This window comes from Choloepus didactylus, chromosome 2 (genome assembly GCF_015220235.1).
Source record: "Choloepus didactylus isolate mChoDid1 chromosome 2, mChoDid1.pri, whole genome shotgun sequence".
NCBI classification, from domain to species: Eukaryota; Metazoa; Chordata; class Mammalia; order Pilosa; family Megalonychidae; genus Choloepus; species Choloepus didactylus.
In genome coordinates this window covers 51,022,731-51,046,339 of record NC_051308.1, presented here as the reverse complement: position 1 = coordinate 51,046,339, position 23,609 = coordinate 51,022,731, and the positions used below count along the sequence as shown (strand labels likewise).

At 43.7% G+C, this 23,609-nt stretch overlaps 2 protein-coding genes across 3 annotated transcripts in view; one reads left to right on the top strand and one right to left on the bottom strand.

Moving 5' to 3' along the window:
* LAMB3 (laminin subunit beta 3) overlaps window positions 1-18,800 on the bottom strand; it is a 61,052-nt gene extending 42,252 nt beyond the window's left edge. The window contains exon 1 of one of the 2 annotated variants that reach the window (XM_037824718.1): window positions 18,053-18,800. The gene's annotated coding sequence lies outside the window, so the exon portion shown is untranslated. Of the gene's footprint in view, window positions 1-15,616; window positions 16,999-18,052 lie in introns of those variants that run through there. The other variant, XM_037824714.1, reaches the window with a different exon arrangement.
* On the top strand, window positions 18,093-22,481 carry G0S2 (G0/G1 switch 2). The gene is made up of 2 exons (XM_037824798.1): window positions 18,093-18,272; window positions 18,461-22,481. Exon 2 carries the CDS (start codon window positions 18,493-18,495, stop codon window positions 18,802-18,804), a length of 312 nt encoding a protein of 103 aa, XP_037680726.1. The 5' UTR covers window positions 18,093-18,272; window positions 18,461-18,492; the 3' UTR covers window positions 18,805-22,481.
* The last annotated feature ends 1,128 nt before the right edge of the window (window positions 22,482-23,609 follow it).

The window sequence follows — 23,609 nt, the reverse complement described above, 5'->3', positions numbered from 1 at the left end:
CACACCAACAGGGAGCTTTTCTGGTGAGGGCATGAGTGCCTCAAAAGGGGTGGGCAGACAGAGAAGCTGACTGGACCATCATCACTGTGAGATGACAAGATGAAACCAAAGCATAACAGGATGACTTAATTTCCCCTTCACCTGGGCCACCTCAGGGACCTGTGCTCCTTCTGCTTTGTCTCCCAAGGTGCACCCCCCAAATGCCCTATCCCCACCCCTCCTTCCTAGGGGACGTGGCCCAGAGAAGCCTGCAGCTTGGTGCAGCTGTATGCCGCCCTGTGGCTGGCTGCCTCCCAGAGCAGAGGGAGAACACCCTGGCACTCGGGCCACCTCCACCACAGTCCCAGATTCTCCAGCTTCCTCTGACAGGCAGGCTGGGCCATCACCTCCCCTGGCAGCACGTGTCTCCTGCTCTGCCCTCAGACACTTCTGCCTTCTCCTCTCTTAGCTAGCCATTAACCTCTGGGAATTAGGCTGTCGAGGCCTAAGCCCAGCCTCTGTGACCTTTGGTCACAGATATGCCATGTAGAGCTGGCCAAGTGGCCATGGCCCAGCCTCACCTGAGAGGATAGAGACATAGACTGAAGGGGGCAACATGCAGCCACGTGGCAGGTCGACAGCGTGCGGGCAAGGGCTGAGAGGGACTTGGGTCCTTTGCCCCGTGACAGCTGCTCCCAGGGCTATCAGAGGACCGCCCCAGAACCAAAACACACCCATAGGACTTTACACTTCCAAATATGATCTCTGAAAGGGCCACTAGAGAAACAAACTAAATTTCCCAATGTTTGAATTGGCATTTGAGGGCTGAGTATGGAGAAATAAGCACCTTATAGTTTGAGATGGAAGGGAGTTTGGGTGTGTCTGGCTGCGAGCTGGCAACCTTACCACCTAAAGGCTTTGAATCAGCACCTCCCTGCAGGGCCTGTGGCTCCAGAGGGGTCTAGTGTGGGCTTAAGCATCTCTTAAATCCTAGACCAGGTTCCAGCTCTGCCACATGATAGATGTGTAAACTCAGGCAAGCCCCTCTCTGGGCCTCAGTTTCACCATTTGAAGATAAAGGAGTTGGGTTTTAAGTATTTCTGACCTGTAGGACTATCTGGAGAACTTAAAACTTTATCTGCCAATGCAGGCCTCACCCCAGAGATTTAATTATCTTGCAGAGTGGCAGGGATATTCAGTATGTTTTAAACGCTCCCTAGGTGATACTCAAGGGACAGTTTAGAACAGTAGTTAAAAGTGTTGACTTTAGAATGAGATGGATGAAGGTTCAAATCCTAGTTCTGCACTTACCAGCTGTGTGACTTTGGACAAATTATTTAGCCTCCCAAAGTTACATCCCTGCAATGGGAATAATGATTGCATAATTATTGAATAATAATGGGAATACCTCAAGGATCCTTATAAAGATGAAAGGAAATGAGGCATGCATAACTCTCAGCAAAGTGCCTGGCTAAGTGCAATGCTCTGCCAAGGGTGTCTGTCTCCACGTGTGCATCATAGGCACGTGTTGGGAACTGTGATCCACAGTCTTTACAGTTGTGCTTAACATAAAGCAAATATCACGCCCATCCAGATGTTTCATAACTCACATACTCAGCAGTGAGCCAGCTTGGGCTCCCCTCCTCTTCCTTCCTTCCACCCCACAGGGGGGCCACAGGTCCCCACCTGTGAATCTGTATTTTATTGTAGTCTACCCTTTTCCTTAGGGGCAGCGAGCTCCCAGAATCAACAACCTGGTCCAGAAGGGAGAAGAGGGCACTTAGGGGACCACCTAAGCATCCTGGGAGTGGGATGGTGCTTCTGGCCTTTCTGGACAGGACAGGATAAGTTGGATGTTTATCAACACAGAGGACAGAGGACAGAGGTCAGAGGGCAGAGGGCAGAACAAGTGTAATCATGGCAAACATTGTTTTGTGTCCCCAGGAGTAGCAAAACCAGAGTCCAACATTTGAAAAAGATAGGAATCAAATATAGTCTGGACAGCAGGTTTGCAATTTAACTCAGAGCAACTGCTCAGCAGGTCTAAGGACTATAGAGGAAAGGCACTTTCCTTTCCTGGGGCCTCAGCTTATATAGGTCAAAATTGGCCAATTTCCCATCAGATGAGGGTGATGAGTCCTTATCCAATCTAATTCTTGCCCTTACAACATAATATAAAACTGACTTCCTTATGATATAAAATATTGAAAAAGAGATTTTAATAACCTGGGGAAATGTTTATGAGATATTGTTAAATGGGAAAAATCAGAAAACATGTTTATATAAAATCTACTCAACTCTAAAGAAATAAAAATGCTCAGAGAGAAAATATCCAAAATGTAGCATTTCCCAGCTCTTTTTACTTCTCTGTAGGCTCTTATCTTCCACAGTGGCATATTTTACTAGAATCATCAGTAAATAATAAAGTGAAAAGATTCAGGGTAAAGGGGATCGCTTTCATCCTTCCAAACATTATCCCTGATGAATTCTTCCTCTCGGCTCTCTCTTTGACCCAGGCCCTCTTCCACTGTGTCTACACACGGCCTTAGAAGGTGATCTGTAAGTTCTTTCTAATCACTGGAGATTTTGTAAGCTATGGTTTCCCCTCCTTAAAAAGTATTGCTTCACGGAGCTGTTAGATTTGTTACATCAAGAAAGAAGTTAGGACAGTTCCTCAATGAATATATGCATTCGATAAATGTGCAAGGAAGGAAAGAAAGAAGAGAGGCAAGGAGGGAGGGCTGAAAACCTCCTTGTCTTCCAACACCTTCTCTTCCTATTTCATAACTGCTTGTGTGTATTAGGGCAAAATTGAAACTAAAATCAAAGAAAGAAAGATCTCAGTTATCTATATTTTGGGGTAAAAGAGGAAGCGACAACTAAAATTCCAGACCTGCCTCTCCCATGAAATTCTCCCAGGATAATGGCAAATGGCTCTGATCTCTCCTGCTGCTCACTCAGACATCTGTATAGCCAGCTGCTCACATTGTTCAAGTATAAATGCACATGTGTTCATGCCTATGATGTTAGGCTTCTATCTCATGTGCCCACACTCCCTCCAGCAAGAGCTCCTTGCAGCTAAGATTGCCAAATAAAAGGCAGTTTTCCCAGTAAAATCTGAATTTTAGATAAACAGCAAATAATTTTTAGTAAAGTCCCAAATATTGCCTGGGACCTATTTATACAAAAAATCATTCATTGTTTATCTGAAATTCAAATTCATCCTGCTCTGCCTGTCTACACTGCCCTCTCTACCACCTGTGCACTTGACAAAGTCCTAAATCCAAGATGCAGTTCAGACTCTTGGATCATTGGCGCGTCTCTGCAATTTTCAGTAAATTCTTCCCAGACTCCCACAGCAGACCTTACCTAGACAATTCAATTGGCAATGAGTTCGGTTCTGTTTTGTAAATCCCTTCTATCTGAAATTTACATATTTATGGCTAATATTTAGTTATTTGTGACTTGTCTCCAAACCGGGATTGTAAATTCCTTGATGGCAAGATAAATTACCTGTATCGCCTAATGAATGCATAGCCCAGTGTTTGCACATAGTAGGTGTTCAATCAACAGATATTGGTTTATCAGTATGGATTCTTGGGGCAAGGGAAAACCTAACACAAAAAGTGTTTGAGGAATATATCATGAATATTATCCCATAACTCCCTCTCAAGACAGCATTGAGAGAAAATCACCTAGAACAAGAAATACCAATTTTTTCCCTTAAGAACTGGAACCCACGTAAATTCATGATGAGTTGATCCACTGACCAGCAGGCTACCAAGGCTGTGCAGACTTGAGCCATATGCTAACCTTCTGTTCTGTGAGCCATGGTTGGTACTTGGGGATGAGAGGACCTGGGACTACACTGACCATACTTTTGGTCTATGGAACTGACATACTTCTGGAATCAGGCCATGGATCCAGGCATCTGAAGCATTCAAGACCCAGCATTTAGAACCCTGGAGTGATGAATGGAGTAAATGTGGGTCTTGGGGAGAGGACAGCAGAGAAGGAGAGAGGCTCTTAGGATGCAAGAATTTGTAAACATGTTTTAAGGATTCCCTGTCACCTCCCAAAGAATCAGGAAACATGTGCAGCAAAGGTCTGTCAGTCCCTGCCTATCCCTGTGCTGCCAATGATAGTCATTGTTTCAGCCCCATCTAGTACACTAAAGAAACCCTTTCCACAGCCAAATGGGATCTAGAAATATTTGTTTCTCTACATCCACTCATGGATAACCAGTACCCAGGGACTGACATGAGCACTGGCGAGCAGTTTCTCTCATACACACCCCCTCTGTGTGCCCAACCCGCTGCTTTTCTGGTCTTTCTGTCTCAGTCTCTGACAGTGCCTGCTTTGCCTCCAGCTGTCCACGGGGCCTGAAGTTCAGGTCTATTGACCCACCCTCCTACCCCCTAGCATCTGCCTACTCCTTATCCTCAGGGCCTGGGCATTTTTTCCAGTTTATCTCATCACATCTCAGCAGACCTTTCTGACTTATGACCCAGAGACACAAAAATATCCAGAACCATTCACTCATTTGACAAATATTTATTGAGCATCTACTCAATATCAGGCACCTAGCAACACAGTGGTAAATAAGTCGGACACAATCACTGTCCAGAGGGAAACCAATGTCCCATGGGGGCTGCAAATTAAACAAATAATTATCAAATAATGTATTAATTATGCAACCAAAGTGGCCTCAACTTCTTTAACCATCCAAAAGTTACTGTTCCCTCTACTAACCAAATAACAATAATTCTGAGAATTGTAGGCATTACAGATAATATGTAGCAGAGAATTCTAGGGAAACAGATAATACAATATTCATTCAGTTGTTGCTTGTCCTCTCTCACTCTGGGCTTCTCTCTCAAACACTTCCAGATCTCTTGTAACCACCCCTCCATGCTGTCCCCGATCTCTCCAGTCTATTTTGACCCCATAGCATGGGCGTAAGCTTCTTCCTCCATTCTCCAAAGAACCAAACTCATAGCTTTGAGTTTAAGAAACTTTACTAAAAGTATAGAGATGACACAGGGAAATTACAACCAAAAAATAAATATTAGCTTCACTACCCCAAGATTCCATCTGATATCACGGCATGCTCCTGCTGCAGCCTCCCTCCTTAGCTCGGAGCCTCTCACCTGCTTGCTGAAACGCGGCCCTCCATCCTTCAGTAGGTGTCCTCCCTTAGGGTGAATTCACTTCTCCCATCCAACCCCATGAAGTCAGACTTTTACGGCACAGCAATCCAAGCTGGCTTATTTGCTTTGGGGTTAATCTACTCACTGCTACTTGCTATACATCAGCCTGCATTCATTCATTCCTTCCTTCATTTATTCACTCCAGAAATATTTCTTGAGCATATATTTTATACCATTGTGCTAGGTGAGGAGGTTAAAAGAAGCAAACAAGGCAGACAAATCTCTGCCTTCATGGTGGAGACAATAAACAATTTTTTTTAAAACTGACAACTACAGATTTTGATGCTTTCTATGAAATATTTTAAAAATAGAGAGATATGATAGATGGGGGTCTCAGAAAAGTACAAGGGGCACTTTAGAAAGGATGACTAAGAGAAGTCTCTCTGAGGAAGTGACACTCGAGATGAACCCAAAAGATTTAGTACTAGATTTCCCACCTATCTTTTTGGTGCCAACAAAATAGGGGCACCAAAATCTCTTTTGAAAATAATTTATATTTCAAATTTCAAAAAGAGACATGGAAGTAGACACCATAGGCACAATAGAATGTTGTGATCCTCTCTATGTATATTTTAAAGCTTAATATTTTATTTTATTTTTATCCTTATTTTCATGGGCAGGATAGAGGACCCTTAATCTTTTCAGTGCTTGGAAGCTCTGAAGTCTGATTCAAACTCTGGAAACGTGAGAGATGGGTGTTCCAGGCAGAGAAAGAGCAAGCACAAAGGTCCTGTGGCAGGAAAAAAGTTGGCCTTTTCTGGGAGTAAGAAGGCCGGTGGGGTAGGATCACTATGAGCAGGGTGGGAGCACCATGAGCAGGGTGGGAACACCATGAGCAGGGTGGGAAGCTGAAGCATGGGTGGGAGGGACAGGGAAGGGCCAGGTCACACAGAGCTAGGTGGTGGTCAACCCTGGCTATGTATAACAGTTTCCTGGAAGCTTTGTTTTGTGTTGTTCTGCCTGGGTCCAACCCAAAAGATTTAACTGGTCTTGGGTGGGGTTGAGGGAACTGAATTTTTTTGCAAGTTCCTCAGGTGAGTGCAATGTGCACTCAGGGTGAATGACCACTGACGGGGCCTCACCGGTCACAGACACGGAACAGTGAATGGTGAGAACGTGGACCCTGGGGCCAGATTATCCAGCATGAATCCCCTCTCGGCCACCTTCCAGCTGTGGGAGCCCAGGCGCATTACTGAAGCTCTCTGTTCCTCCGTTTCCCCATCTGAAAATTGGGGATAATAGTTTACCCATCTTGTAGAGTTGTTTGTAGTACTAATAAGTTAATGTCTGCAAAGGTCTTGGAAAGCACATATGAAACATTCATGACTCTTAGCTGTATAAGAAATAATGGCACCTTGACCTTGGCTGGGGGCAGTAAAGATGGAGAGAAGTGGATGGACTCAAATTATATATTAAGAAGAAAAACCGACGGGACTTGCTAAAAAACTGGATGAGGGAGATGAGGGAAAGGAGGGAATAAGGGATGGTTTCTATGATTTGGTTTTTAGCAGTTGGGTAGAAAGTGACGCCATTTACCAAGATGGGAAAGAAGAAGATAGAAACAGGTTTTGAAGAAAAAAGAATCAAGAATTTCATTTTGGATTTATTAAGATAAGGACATCCTATGAGATGTCCAAGGAGATAAACCAATTAGACAGCTTACATATAAGCCTGGAGCTCAGGGGAGATAAACAATTTTCAGTTATTAGCACTTCGAGCTATGCTGTCCAATACAGTAGCCACTAGCCACATGGAGTTATTTAAATTAAATTTAAATTAATTAAAATTAAATAAAATATTAAATTCCATTCTGCAGCCACTTTAGCCACATCTCAGTTGCTCAATAGCTACATGTTACTAGTAGCTACAATATTGGACAGCACAGATATAGAACATTTCCATCATTGCTGAAAGTTTTATAGGACAGTGCCCAGAGAGTCTCAATTGATAGGACTATCGGAAATCATCTAGAAGTGTTCAAAACTCTGGAAGCACATTAGAATTTCTCCAGGAATTCAGAGTCGATTCTACTTGGGGGGTTTCCAAGCATTGGTAGTTTTTAAAACTCCAGGGATGATTCCAAACTAGAACCAGCGCTGAGAACCACTGACCCAGGGAAATAATGCAGTTGGAGGACAGGAATGATGTTAGGGCCTTGGAGTTTTCCAACATTAAGAGCAGTGATTTTCAACCTTGGCTACACATTGGAATCACTGGTAGAGTTTTTAAAATTATTGCTACCTGCATCCTACTCTCTGATTTTATGTGTCTAGGGCACAGCCTGGTCTTTGGGAATTTTTAAATCTCCTCAAGAGATTCTAATATGCATCCAAGGTTGAAAAGCATTGGTTGATAGAGAAGTGTGTAGAAAAGGAGACCCAGAAAGAACAAACTAATGTGGTAGGATAAAAAACAGGAAAGTGCGATGTCCCTGAAACAAAGAGAAAAAGTGTTTCAAGAAGGAAGAAATGTTCGTATCTTTTGAATGCTAACAGATCAATAAACATTCCTTAAGATTTTGGTGGCGTGGTGGGAATGGAAGCTAGAGGGAATGGGTAAAAGAATGAATGGTTTTGAAGAAATGGATACAGCGATTGTAAACAACACTATTTAAATGGTTGTAAATAATTTTAATTATGACAAGGAGCAAAGAATTCTGGCAGCAACTGGATAGTGATTTGGGATCATGAACTCGTTTTTTAAAATATGGATATTAGAGTATATTTGTATGCTGATGGGATAATGTAATAAAGAGGAGAAAATGATGACACAGGAGAGAGGGAGGATCTGGCAGAAATTTGGCTTCCTACCCAAAATCCATATCCATCTTCCTCCTTGGCAAAGGATTTCCAGTGTTTTTCAAACCCTCAGGGTAAATTGGCCTATCCACAGCTCAGAGATAAATCCTGAAACGTCTAAGCCAGTAGTTCTCACATATTAGCATGCGTTAGAATTATCTAGAGAACTTTTTAAAACACAGATCACTAGTCCAGCTTTTGCAATTTCTGATTCGTTAGGTTTGGGTGGGGCCCAAGAATTTGCATTTCTAACAAGCTTTCAGGCGGTGATGAGGCCGTTGGTGCCAAGGACCACATTTTGAGAACCACCGGCATAAGCTTACAATGGATGGCAATCCATTCCTTCATAAGATGCTGTAGGGATGAGCATGAGACCCAGTTCTGGCCAAAGAAAAAGGAAGTATTCTGGGTGAATTCCAAGAAAGGTTTCCTTGTTGACAAAAACGAAAGACCAGTATCTTCTTTCATTGGAGAACAGAGGTGATAGGGAAGAAGAGGAGATAGGCATTTGGGGAAGAGGGGAGAAAGTGTGAAAAAGTCTTTGTAGAGAGTAATAAAAATACTTTATTTGGGAAGCATAAAGTTATGGTTAAATGTCAATTTGAGATCTGTAGTCTTAAATTTACAGAAAATAGTCAGCTTGGTTGGAAAATTTTCCCTAGCCATGACAAACAACTTGGTTGCAGGTTTAGGTAGAGCATATAGTTGACTCCAACTGTGGTTAAATCTTTTCAGGTAAAGAAGCAGAGAAGGGCAAGGGCGTATAGGGTGTGCTTACGGTGCTTGTGGTGATGGACCACAGAAACTAAGCCAGGGTCTCCCTACCCCAGTGTGTTTTCCCCAGTCCTCATCAAGCTTTGAATTGGTTTTCTCCTGTCACTGCAGCAGGAGCTCTCAACATGCTGCTTGTTTTCATTTCTTATTGCTGTGTAGCAAATTACCACAAATTTAATAGTTTAAACCAACACTCCTTTTTCAGCTCATACTTCTGTAGGTCAGACTTCTAGGCACAGTGGCTCAGGGTCTCCCCAGGCTAATATCAAGGTGTCAGCCAGGCTGCATTTGCATCTGGAGCTTAGGGTCCTCTTCCAAGCTCTCATCGTTGTTGTTGAAGGATTCAGTTCCTTGTGGTTGTAGGACAGAGATCCCCTTTTCTGGCTGGCTGTTAGCCAGGGGCTACTCTGAGATCTTAGAGGCCATCCATGTTCTTTGTCACATCACCCCCTCCATCTTGAAAGACAGCAAGGGAAAATCTCCCTCACCGTCAATCCCTCTCATTATTTGAATCTTTTCTTTAGGAAGACCCTGCCCCTTCTAGGGCTCATCTGAGAGATCAGGTCCATCCAAGTAACTCTCCCTTTCTTAAAATCAGCTATGCCTTATGACATAAGCTAATCACGGGAGTGACTATCCCATCTTATACACAAGTTCCAGGGATTATATCAGCCACGTACTCTGGAGGCAGGAGTCTCGAGGGCTTTCTCGGAATTTGGCCTACCACAGAATTAAGGATTAAATCAGATCAGCTTTTAAAATTTCACGAAGACGGCTCTTGGCCTAGATTCTGGGTGAGAGAGAAAAAAGAGCTGAATTGCTCTGGTACCTGATTTAGGAAATAAGACCCTGCTGCTCTATTATCACCACCAGCCTCAGGGGAACATCGGTGCTCCCTCAAACGCCAGATTTCCATCCCTTCCCTCCTATTTTCGCGCCTTCATAGGGTGATCCCTCCCCCGTCATTCCCAAGGTCTCAGCCACCCCCAATCCACTGAAACTTCTCAAATCTCCAATTCCAGAGCTAACCTCTCTCCAGAGCTCCAGATTCATGACTCACAGGCAACCGCATGATGAACACCTTTGCCTGCATATCCCATAAACAGCCCAAACTTATCAATAAATCTAAAATAGAATACATTCTCTTCCTCATCAAATGTGTCCCTCCTCTTCTCTTCCCCATACCTGGAAGTCACCCCATACCCCTTCCTCTTCCATAGCACCAATCTGCCAGTTTTACCTATTATCTGTCACTCAAATCTCTCTTCCTCCATCCCCATTACCTCCGTCTTAGCTCAGTCCCTCACCATCTCCTGCCCCACTTACTGTCTCACATCTTGCCCATTCTTATCATTCCTCCATTCTACCATGGTGATCTACTTCAAATACCAATCTTGTTGTATCATTTTATTGCCTGAAATTCATCAATGTCTCCCAATGCCTATAGGAGAAAACCAATTCAATATAAGTTTAATAGATAAGTAGCTATGTATTAAACACCTCAATGAATGATGCTTTGTCCTAACCCAGAGAACAATGCACTAAACAAGATAGAGAAAGTCCCCGCCTCATAGACAGGACAGTTCCTGTCCACTTTTCATTTCTACAATGGAGCTAAACAATAGGGTTATGAAAGGGAAAGCGAGGTAGCTGGGAGAGCATGTAGCAAAGGGCACTAACCTAGCTAGGTGGTTGGAAAGGCCACACTTGGGAAATGAGAGGACACTGACACTTGAAGGATAAATAAGAGTTCACCAGATGAATGGAGATGAGGATAGCATTCCAAGAGGAAACAACAATATGAGGAAATATTTGAAGTTGAGATGGAACAAAACAATGTGGCTGGTACCTACAGAGCAAGAGTTGAGAAATATATAATGAAGTTGGAAAAATAGCAAAGGATGAGGTTGCGGTGAACTTAGAAGCAACACTAAGGATTTGGGGCATTTTCCAAGGGCAATATGGGGATATACTAAAGAACTTGGAGAAGAGTGACATGATCCCATTTACTTTATTTTTAAAGATTACACTAGATTGGTTTGTTTGGGGTTGGAATGGATTGGATTGGAGGGGTCAAGAACTAAAGCAGAGAGATCAGCTGTGAGAATATAATAATAATCTATATGAGATGATGGTGGCTTAGAGTAGGAGGGTGACAGAGGGGATAAAAAGCAGATAAAATCAAGAGATATTTAAGAAGTAGAATGGCAAGGCTTGGTGATTATTTGGATGTGAGAGTTGATGGAGAGCGGGGAGCAAAGGATGGCTCCCATGCTTCCAACCTGAGCTACTAGGTAGATGATGAAACTTAAACTAAAAAAAAATGGTGGTGCAAGTTTATGGGATATAAATATTGAATTTGGTTTTAGGCATGGTAAGGTTGATATCTGTAAAATATTCAAGTCAACATGTAGAATAGGCAGGTAGACACACCGGTCTAGACTCTCTCTGTCGTCTGCATAGAGAGAGAAAGGGAAGCCCTGAGAGTGCACTACATCACCTAGAGAGCATGTCGAATAAAAAAAGAGGTCCTGGGTCTGAATCCTGAGAAATGTTGATGTTTAGAGGTAAAATAAAGAAGGAAAAGCCAGAAAAAGATAGTGAGAATGTTCAGGAGACCAGGATACGAGGAAAACTAGAAAAATATGACATGGAAGTCGAGGCGAGTATGTTTCTACAAGAAGGGAGTGGCAGACAGCTCCTTAGCATGGCATATGTAGGAGACCAATTACATAATTGTTTGTTATCTGGCTCCAGTCTACTACTCCATCATTTCTTGCCACTCCCGCAAACCCATCCTTTCTCCTCTAATACCAGTATTGCCTAACTTCTCCTGGACCATGCAATGTTCTCTCAATGCACCCTCCCCTTTCATATGTACTCCCCTATCATGCAAAGCTTTCCCTAACTCCCAGCACTGTCTCCCCCCACCCCTCCATCATCACCTCCCACAGTCACCTGGTGATCACTGTGCATCCTTTAAGACCTTAAGTAGCTCAGGCGTCTTCCACTCTTTGGACTTTTGATCACCTCCTCCCAAATTAAACCAAGTCATTTCTCATTCTGTTCTATTTGTTAATCTGGTACACAGTCCTTATCCCAGTATGCTATAATAACTTGTTTACGTATCTATGTCCTCTATTTACTATAAGCTTCACGAGGACAAGGGCAGTTATATATTCTGCTTTCTATAACTGTCGTCAACACCATGTCTGATACATGGTTGGCTTCAACAATATGGTTTTGGACTTTACTGGAGGCTACCTAAATGCCCTGGGATGGGATAAAGAATCATGGGAATGGCTGTCTTGGAGCAAGAGGTAAAGACAAGCAAATAATAACTGTTAGCAGTTATTCATTGCTTCACTTATGCCAGACACCACCAAGCCCTTTACAGTTCTCTATCTCATTCAGTCATTACCACATGACACTCATTACAGATAAAGAAATGGAGGCTAGGGAAGTTAAGTCAGTTATCCAAGGTCAAACCTTAGTAAGTCATGGAGCCAGGACTTAAACCCAAGTCTGCTCAACTCCAGAACCCTAAACACTTAAGTCCAAGTAGCATTTGAGTCTAGGGGGAAGTTCCTTGTGCTGATTCAAATTTGTAAAGTATAGTACTGACATTCAGAAGTGATAAGTAGGCCACAGGATGCGGGGATCCTAACCATACCACCCCTAGTTATCCAGGGCTCCCAGCACATCCTGCATGCTCCAGCAACTGGTGGCTCTGCTTGGCCAGAAGCCAGCAGGGATAAAGGCAAAATGTTTGTGAAGGGCCTGTCTCTCAGTGTCGATTTGTCAAGGCCTAGAATTCCAGGGGTAGGTTAGAGGGGTGTCCCAGAGTGAGCCAATCGCTGGGCACTATGTTGGGAGAGGAAGTAAAAGGTGAGGAGACCAGAGTGTATGAAACTAAGCCAAGATAGCAGTCTTGGGCAATTTCAATCCCAAGGCTTTGAGCCAAGGACAGGCCACTGTGCCTAAAATAACCTCCCAAGGGAGTCTCAACAGGTTATTTTGCAATCTCTAACCCAGCACTAACTTTAGATCAATGTAACTAATATTGACTGGGCTCTTATATGCTAGCACTATGAAAGGCACAAAGATTTGGTCTTCCACAGAAACGAGGCAAGCCCACAGGAAACAAGGAAAGCACTGTACGGAATAGTACACAATCCAGTGCCAACCTATGCAGAACAAGCCACAAAGGCAGCTGAAATTCACAGAAAGGAGAGATCAGGAAGTGCTGGCAGAGGCAGTGGTGACTTCTTGGCACATGAACTTGACCTTACCAGCTTTTCAGGTAAGAAGAAGAGTACGAACAAAGGTGAGGTGGCAGAAATGACAATGAATGGCTTCTTGGACTGTGAAGAAACCCATCTGTTGAATAAAGAGTTCCTGGTAGAGAACAACTGGAAATAAAGTTAGATACATAGGGAAGGTCAGACCATGAAGCTCCTGGATTCCAGGAACATTAAATCAGGCAAATTCAACATACAGAATCCAGGAGTTCATCATGTGGGCAATGATGAATCATCCCAGGCTTTAAGCAGTCAATTGACAATTTAAAACATTTAAATTTAGTAAGACTGATTTGATGGAAGTGTTTGAGATGGATTAGAGAAGAGATAACCAAAGGCAAAGAATGTCGAAAAAAAAAAAAAAAAACTTGAATGCTTCTTTAAGTATTCACTAAAAGTCTGAGTGCATACTAATATAATAAACATAGTCCCTACCCTGCCCATCTTTCACTCAGTGATGGGGAAAACATTCATTAATTCCATAGTTACTATTAAGGACCTACTCGGGGCCATGCACTATACTGGGCCCTGGGAACACAATGAAGAACAAACCAAAGTCCCAGCCCTCATGGTACTTATCCTCCAGTGGTTTGAAAGACAACATAAAGAAGAAAAGAAAAGAGTCAAGGATGACTCCTAGGTTTTTGACATGAGGAACTGGGTAGGTAACACATGGACGTGTAGGTGAAAAACCAAAAGTTCTGTTTTGGACATGTAAAGTTTGAGATAACTATTAGATTTCCGAGGAGATGTGTTGAAATGCAAACACAACCACATTGAAATAGTGTGATATGAACTAGATACCTCCAGGGAGATCATATCTAGCCCCATCCCTTAGGACTTCTTACGGTAGCTTTGATATCTCAGAGCCATGGGGAAAGTGTGCAGCCTTGGAAGCTCAGAAGAGCTATGGATTCAGTCAGGTGGCAGCCTGGGAAGATCACACACCTGAAGGAGGACTTGAAAGAGGAATAAGGTTTTATGAGGTGCAGCAATAGGAAGAAGGGCATTTCAACCAATGGAAACTGCAACAGCAAAGGTTATTGTAGCAAACTATAAACGACTTCGATAACATGGACTAAGCTGATAAAAAGAAGAGTTATCTGGGCTTTTGCTTATTTAAATAAAAGGGACATAAATGAGGAGTAAAGGCCACGATAATAAGGATCCTTGTTTTAAGTGTGTCAAGCTTGTGATAACAGCAACGGATTCACAGAACAATGTGTAGACTTCAGAACTCTAGTCTATTAGAGGACAGAAAGATAAAGGCTAAACATGAAAAATTTTAAATCATCCATTGATATTTGAGTGATAAAAAGCCTTCTCTCCAAAACTAATTTATATGAAATTAAGCTCAAGGACTAAGAAAAAAAATAATTGTAGGTGAAATGTGCAAATAGTTTCATCATATCTCCAGTGAAAGAAGTTTTAGTTGAGCAAGAATGGAAAGATCAAAACCCTAGATGGCATGGGTGAAAGTGTTGACAGTGGAGAAGAGGATGTAAAGGGGATTAATGATAAAATAATAGTATTTCAATTTTAGAGGACAAAGATATGAATACGTTTGAGAGTAATTCTGCATGGATGAAAGCAGGAGCTGTGTGCCTGGCAAAAGGAACAAAGAGTTAAGGGAAACTCTATATATGAAGCCCAGAAGGAACTCAGATTTGAATTGGGAGACCTGAAATCCTGACCTTTTTCTGCATCCTTTGGCCAGGAGAGTTACAAGAGGAGTCTGGACAAATGCTGAGAGAGGAAGAGTGGATAAGGAAGTGAACTGTTATGTTTGGTCCCACTAAGGTGACACAAGTAATGACTCCAATCTATAATTATTGGTCTCCGTTGTCACCCAAACTTTGCAAACTAACCAGCTGATTGTATACATACTGAAGGGGACTCTGGGGAGGGCTGCCACGGTAGCAGTAGTGGAGGAAGGTCATTGGCCCTTCCCCTTACATGACCAAAAACAAAAAAATCAAGCATGCAATCTCCTATTTGGGGTAATCCAAAGCAATGAGAGTGAAGACTGTGTAAAGAGAGAGCAGGTGTGTGCCAAATATCAGGATGGGGGAAGGAAGGAAAAAGAGTCTGGAAGGTAACAGGGAAGGAGCATTCAGAGCGCAAAAGGGAACACATTTACTCTCCAAAGCTTTATAGGGAGGATAAAAATGGCAGGTATGGGACCTCACAGGCTGCACACCTTCCCTACGGCTCTGAGATTTCAAGGCTATTGTAAGAAGTCCTGAGGGATAGGGCTATGTAAAATGCATGGAGAGGGAAGACTTCACCTCAAGCCATACTGCTCTAGGGTTTGGAAAGCTGGACAGGAACTGGGACTGGAGCCAGGGGCGGTGAGGCTGGGAAGACCTGTGGCGGACAGGGCCACCCCATCCCTCCAGCCTCCTGGAATCCCAGGGGCAATAAGCAGCTAACAATAAAATAATAATATTAACTGAGGCTTATATACCACCAACCACCCAGAAAACCTCTGACCCTGTCCCTTCGATCCCTAAGGCACTGTTGTTGGGGCGGCTCTACCTTCTTCAGCACTTACCCCTTGAACCATATGTTGCCCGTCTGTGGTTCTTCTCTTTGCAGGTGGCTCTAGGTATTTTATTTTGGGGGAAAAGGGGTTTGAAAGCAAAACAAACAATCTTTAAACCTCCCCTTCCTGTCTTTCTAGAAATAGCCAAGTCAGAATTAAATGTGGCAATAGATTTAAGGGTATGGTGGCCAACTCACCTGATTTGCCCAGAACTGTTCCACTTTGAGCTCTGAAAGTCTCACAACTCAGGAAACTCCTTAGTCCTGGGCAAATTTGGATGTTTAGTCACCTGTGTGTGACCCACGCATGATGTGACACAATACTTCTCTAAAGTGATGTCAGCACAGTTAAAGAATGTGCTTGGTTTCCTGAGCCTCACTTAAGTCCCCTGCTTTGGAAGCTCAATTCTCTTTCCCCACCCAGACAGAGGAGCTATGCCCCCAAATTCTGAGGCTCAGGTTTGCATTAGATTCCTCAGCTTTCTACTCCCACCATCTCCCACTCCATCTTCAGCCCCACTCACCACCTAAACCCAGACACTAAATCCACCAGCGACCCCAATCCTTGTCAGTGACTGCCCCCTCTGCCCAACCCTGGCCAGCAGGCTGGTGGGAGCTGCGGATGCACCTCAGATTATCAAAGAGGGGAACTGATCTGAGATGGTAATGAGCTCTGATGTAGCAAATCCCAGGAAAGGGGAACCCCAGATAAATTACAGCCTGCTGACTTTGGAGGATGTGTGGTTTACATCTTTGAGTTGCTGAAATATAGAGGAAATGCTTACTGATGCGTCAATTTCGGAGTTTTGGGTCCAGAACTGGGCTGACTCACTGACAGAGTGGAAACTAAGTGAACACTCTTCCAGAAGTCACATTGTTCGTCACAAACCTGACTTATTCTTCACCTTGGGAAAGCTCTCAAATCATTTCTGCCAGTTATGAGAGACTGCTCCAAAAATAGAAGAAAAATTCAGAGAAAACACCAAAACCTATTAAATTTAGCTTGGACCCTTGTAACAGAATTGTCCTGCCTGACAAGATTAAGGGAGTAAGAAGCAAGGACATACGCTCCAGAAATAATCTGTTTGGCCCCTGGTCACCTGGACTGCTTGTGTCACCGCTAAAGCATAGAATTTAAGATAAGCTATCTAGGTAACCCTAACCAATCTCTTTTTACATGAACTTCTAATAGCTAAGGTAAAGGTTAATTGTTATTGTGGCCCTTTTTTAACTGAATTGCCTGGGGAATTGCCCCAGACCCCAAAGAAAGATCACTGTTAACATTTCAAACGACCTAAATATTTGATCCCTGAAACAGCCCTTTCCCCTGTCCCTCCCGGAGGGCTCAGCCTAACTAACTGTCACAGGCTGTTGCAAGATTGCATCACTGACCTTTGCAACTTTCTGGCCAGTGTGATTTCCCTTTCCCTCCCTCTTCTCTCCCTTTCCCAGCTGAAGCCCTTTGGCCTATTGCCTCCCCTTTCCCCCTACTTCGATAACTCTGTTATATCAATAACCAAAGCTAAGTCAGAATCCCTCCAAGATGATTATGTTTAATCCTTGACAAAAATTAATCCTACTCATCCTCACACTTTCAACACTCTCCACTCTATATCTTCTTAGCCAAACTCACCTATTTCTCTCCCTACTATGCCTAAACTTTTTCCATGATAAAGCTGAGTGGGCACAGTGGACTTGCACCCCCAGATTCAGGGAAGGGGCAAATAATTACTGAGGAGAGCATGAAATATTTACATTCTAGATGAGCAGAAAAACTTTTACAAACAGCCCCCCTTCAATCTTCACCTCCCCTTAATCCCCCAACTTCACTTCTCAAGCACCCTGAAGTGTGTACATGGAAGTGATTCAAATACAAACACCTTGCAGGCACAGATACTAACCTGTCTCATACATACGCACACACTCAGACCTGTGCATAAAAGGGCACCCTCAATAAATAGTCATTTACCAAGTGACCCTAGCATTGTAAGCACCCGTGAATATAAATCTGTCAGGAAAGAAATAGTACAAGCACATTCTGCATTATGCGATGCGTGGGAGAGTGGTTCTATTCTGTTCTTTCCCCGGGATCCCTACCCCTCCCCATCCCCACACACGTAGGAAGGCGACAGCCCTTCTGAATAAAAACTAAAGCTTTTTCAGCTAGGAGAATCCCCAGATTCTCTAATTAAGGATCCTTCGCAGGCTGCCCCGGACAAGGGAAGCTGTGTACCCACTAAAACCACTAAGAAAGTATCGTCAAGTCCCAAATGTCCGCGGACCTCTCTGTGATCCAAGTCTTTACCCCTCTCGCCCAGCCCCGGAGCAGTCCCCCCTGCAGGGACCGCCAGCTCACTCGGGCTCGGCGTGCGCAGCTCGTGGCCACCTCCCGCCAGGTCCGGGTCCCGCCTCTTTCCCCTTCCCCACCCCCCACTCTTAGCCTTGCATTGCTCTGGCCGGGGACCCGGAGCAGAGGAGGCGGGTTTAGGAGAAAAGATATAAGCGGCTCCCGGACGCTCTCAAGGTGCCAGCTGCAGAGTCTCCGTCTGGAAGAGCTGCGGCTGCCGAGGAGGAGGAGAACGCAGAGGCCGGTCGGACCGACGGACACGCCAACCGCCCGGTCGCCTCCAGCTCGCGCTGCCTCCTGCTCGCGCTGCACCACTAGGGTGAGCACCGCCCGGGGAAGAGCGCGGCCAGGGCGCCGGGTCACGGGGTGGGGGCTGGGGCGCTTTGTCCAGGGTGGGACCCCGTTCCTACGAGCCCTTCCCGGGAGAGCTGAGGGAGGGGTGCTCAGGAAGCAGGAGTCATCCTTCAGTGATTAAAGATCCCCCTTTCCTGGTGTGCTGCTCTGCAGGTCACTCCCGCCCCCAAGAGTCCAGAGCCGAGATGGAAACGATTCAGGAGCTGATTCCTCTGGCCAAGGAGATGATGGCCCAGAAGCTCAGCGGGAAGCTTGTGAAGCTGTACGTGGTGGGCGGCGTGCTGGCCTTCTTCGGCGTGGTGCTCGGCCTGGTGGAGACCGTGTGCAGCCCCTTCACGGCCGCCAGTCGCCTGCGCGACGAGGAGGCGGCCCTGGCCTCGCTGCAGGCTGCCCGGGAGCAGGAGACCCTCCGGAAGCAGGCCCTGATGGAGAGAGGCAAGAAGCAGGAGGCCGTCCCCCTTAGCCGGGCGCTCTCCAACCGGCAGCACGCCTCCTAGGAACCGCGGAAGCCAGCGGAGGGGGAGACGGAGAGAGAGAGAGGGAAGGAGAGGTTGAGATAGAGAAAGAACAAGTTTGACTGAGATGGCAGAGAGCAGAAGCTAGGTGCTGTTGGGACTTACTTCCAAGAAGCCACTAACATTTAAAACTGACCAACCACACGTTTCCACCAAAAGGAGTTTGGGATTGAGTTTTTGCTGCTGTGCAGCAGTGCAAGGGGATGACACGCCCAAAACTAGGTATCTTTGAGGTATCTGAGTGCATCTACCATTGTGCACTAGGGAGGAAGGAGGGGGAATGCTTTTTATATTATTGTTATTGACCACCATTTTGCATTTTGAAATTTTAAAAAATGTTTTATACTGTATCTCGTAATCTGATTCCTGAGGGGCACGGTTATGAGGGGTGCGTTTACTGGGAGGAGCAGGAGGGCGGGCTGGCAGTGCTGGTGACCTGAGCACTGTGGAGGGAGCAGCTTCCTGAAGGTCAGATAATATTTCCTTCACTCCTAGGGACTCTGATATTGCTATTAGATACTTATGTCTGTTGAGGACTCGTTTTTGCTTCATGTTGGAGGTGGGATGAGAGAAACTTGTTAAGTCCCCCAAGATCAATCAACTTCTGACCTGGAGTAAGTGAAAGGGAGATAGCGATTAATTCTACAGCAGAAGGTAATTTGCCACCTCACACCTGTCCATCAGAGGCTCCCAGGGCTGACACCTCTCTTTCTTCCTAACTGTATTTTAGCCAATAAGAGCAATTTTAAAAGATGGGAGAAAAAGAGGGAAGGCAAACTCCCAAGAATGCTTGATCTGATGGCATGTGTAGCCCTACCCAGCCTTCCTTCTGTGAACCCTGATATAATAAGAAACTCTAGGTTAAGAAAAAAGACTAGTCACAGACCTGAATCCTCTTCCTCCAAGGAACAGAGCTTGCCCTACAGGACTCAGCAAAGGAAACGTTTGGACCATGGCTCTTAAAGAAACAGTCAAGGGTCTGGGCCTGCTGCCACTCTCCTGGCACTTTCAAAAGGTCACCTGCCCTAACCAGGTAGTGACACTTCACTCCTGTCATCGACAGCTATGCATTTACACCAAACGTACTAATGACTTATGTCATTGCCTCTGATCAGACCCTCTCCCCCAAACCACATGCTTGTACACACATCCTTTTCCTTTCTGCCTAAAATCTGTCTTTATCACCCCAAACAAAAGAGCAATCAGCCTGGGGTAAAGGTTTTGAAGGAAGAGAAAGATGTCAGTGGCACCACTATTCTCCCTCTTTCCAAAATGGGAAACTCAGCTCCAAATTAAGGAATAGCCTCACCTCAAATGTCCAAAAAGCTCTATAGGAACTCAGCCAATTATATTCCTCCTGTTGGTCTTCCAAAATGACACTCCTATTACATTTATTACTTCTCCACTCACACTGCCCTTGTCCTGCTCTCAACAGCTCAGGCATATTCTCCCCAAATCAATCCAGTGCCAGACTGTTCTTCCCTCAATGCCTTTCAGCCCACTGCTTCTCCACTCCTCCACTCAAAGTCAGAGACTAAACTCCAGGGCCAGGTTTTCATTGACTCCGTGATCTGGTTCCTTCTCATCCCTCTTGCCTGACTTCACTTGCTGCCCACCCACAATCTCCACATCTCCTGAAACCGTCTACCTCAAATTTTCCGAGAAGGATGATTTCAAATAAATATTCTGCCTGTTGTCAGACTGTATATCAACTCGTGTGCTCAGATTTTTGGTAGACCTCTGAAGGTAGATACCTCCTCCCCATAACTATTCCATGTTCAAACTACCCAACCATCAAGTCCTAGCCCATAAAATCTTCTCTGTCCTCACTGATCTCATTTCTGTGAATTCCTACAGGTCATGCAGTCTGGGTCTTATACTGTGTCATTCAATAGTGGATTTTAATGAATTGCTTCTCCAGTTGTTTCACAGAGGCTGGTCATGTCTCACAGTATAATCTTTTCAAGGTCAAGGATCATGTCTTCCTCTTCAGTTTCATAAAAGTTATCAAGTCCTGGGCAAATAGTAGGCAGTTAATACTTGATGCCAATTAATCCATGTATGAAGTTAGAGCAGTGGTTCTCAGTGGAATGGAGTGGGGAGGACATTTGGCAATACCTAGAGACATTTCTGGTTGTCACAGCTGAGGGGAGGGCAGGGTGCTACTGCTGTCATCTAGTGGTTTGGGGCCAAGCGTGTTGCTAAACATCCTACAATTCACGGGACAGTCCCCATAATAAAGAATTATCCAGCCCAAAAGGTCAGCAAGTCAAGGTTGAGAAACTCAGGCTCAGAGGAAAGGGATTATTTAATAATTTCAGAATCAAAGTTTTGAGGTTATCTCACAAGAATATATCTTGCTGCAATCAAACATGATAAAGTCTCTCATGCAACAAGGCGCCAGTAATTGTCTTTGGCACGTTCATGTTTGACAATTTTACCAGTAACCCAAATGAAGTAACAGAAGGTATATTTATGTTTTGTTGGTGATGCAAAGCTGAGATAGCAGAGTCAGGATTCAAATCAACTCAACAGACTACAACCACTGAATCTAATCAAATGAAACTGAATAAGGATGAAGATACAGTACAGAACTTAGGTCCAAAAACTCAATTGGATGACCACAGAACTGGGTAAGCCTACTCTAACAGCACATCATATGAAAAAGATCTAGGGATTTTCACTGATTACTACAATCTTAATATAAGCCAACACGGGTTTGTAATAGGGCTGCTAAAACAAACACATACCTCACCAGTAGAAGTAGAATGTCCAGAAAAAGGGAGGCAAAGGTGGTTTTATTGTACTTTGCAATCTGCCAGGTAGGAAAACATAGAAGTTAAGTCAGACTACTCCCCCATTGGCTAGCTCTAACAACTTGAACAATTATTTAAACTCTCTGCCTCAGTTTCTTCATCTGTGAAATAGTTCCTTCCTCATGGGGTAATTCTGAAGATTAAATAAGATAATATATGTAAAGTGTTTAGAGCAGTGCTTTACATATAGTAAGCTTTCAACCAATGTTAACTGTCATTATTATTATTATTATTCTTTATACTGTAAGAGAGAACTTGACAAACAAAAACCTACTTAGATGAGAGTAACCAGGAAGGATAAAAATCTGGGTACCCTGCCACATACAGAACAATTGAAGGGACCATGAAAAAGAAAAGATGTAACATTACATGACAATTGCCTCCAAGTGTTTGAAAGGCTGCCACACTGGGGAAGAATTATTTATTTTATCTAGCTCAAAAACACAGAACCAGGACCAGCAAGTAGGAATACCAGGAGGCAGAGTTTAGGTCATTAAAACAAAAAAAATCAGAGTAATTAAAAAACATAATGAGTTGCCTTGTGATATATAGTAAGCTCCCCATTACTGAAAGCATCCAAGCAGGGGTTGGAAGTCATCTGCCAGGAATGGTATAAACTGAAGAGGAGATTTCTTTATTGGAGGGAAGTTCATCTGAAAGTCCTATCCAACTATAAGCTACTAGGCTTCTGTCTAGTTCAACAATCAAACAATGTGTATATCCCTCATCCCTGTCCACTTCCCTAGTACTTCTCCTCCTCTATGTTTCCAATGCCTTTTTTTTTCCTCATCATGTTGATAAATATTTCCCTCAATGACTATTAAAGACAATAAATTCAAAATTCCAAAAATGAACAATTTCTCATTGATGTTTAATTAATGTTTTGCCTCTCAGCAAACACCATACCCTACTGGTTTAACCTAATGGTTCTCAAACTTGGTCATAATGAATCACCTATTAGTCACCTAGCTCTTTAGAAAACACCACAAAACTTTTATCTATTAATATAAATAAATATATAATTCTGTACTATACCAGATACTATCCTGTACTATGTTCCAGTATAGACAAATAGTAGGCATCAACAACACAAATAGAAAACCGTTCCCACATTCCTAGGAAAATACTGATTGTTTTATAATCATGGTATCAAGTAGCCACCAGAACCGGTTTTAAGCCCATTGGCTTAATGAATGACAACTCGCCTCAGTTAACTTGTTTTATAAGCCAACCAATCAGGGATAGCCCCTTACTTCTAAGCGTCAGCTAATCAGAAACAGACTCAATCCAATAAATACATCTTGGGGTGCCAGCCAATGAACAAACAATCCTGCTTCCATAGATGGTGTCAGCCCACTTATGCCTGGGAAAGTACATCAATCCCTGAATGTCATGCTTCCCAAAGAACTTATATACGATCAGCAGTCTGCTCTGTTCAGAGAGATTGAGAAGCACAGCTCACTCTTACCATAATAAACAATAAATTCATCTTTTTCATTGCAGTTACGAAGTGTTGTCCTCATCATCCTTCGGCAATTCTGGAGGATTTACTGGTATTGTAGAATTTGGCAGTATTCCAAGAGACCCTTGTGCCCAAACTCCATTTTTCCTTCAGACCTGCTGCCAGGTGAGTCAGTCTCAATGATGATCTGAACTGAAACTTGTTCCATTGAGTTTTCATGGTTTCTATGATTGGTAATGAAGTAGGTCTCTATGTAAGATTATTAGATATAGGTCTTTGTAAAAGGTAATTAGAGATTTTGGTTTGTAGGTACACATTCTAGTAAGTAACTAGACCTAGGCCATTGTAAAAAGTCATTAGACATTTGGTGGGGGTGGAGCATAGCATTGGGTAATTATACACAGGTCTTTGTATATATTCATTAGACCTTTTCTTTTGGAAGTATACCATTTGGTAAATATTTTTGCCATTAAATAAGTCTTGTTTTGTGTGTTTTTGTTTTGTTTGGG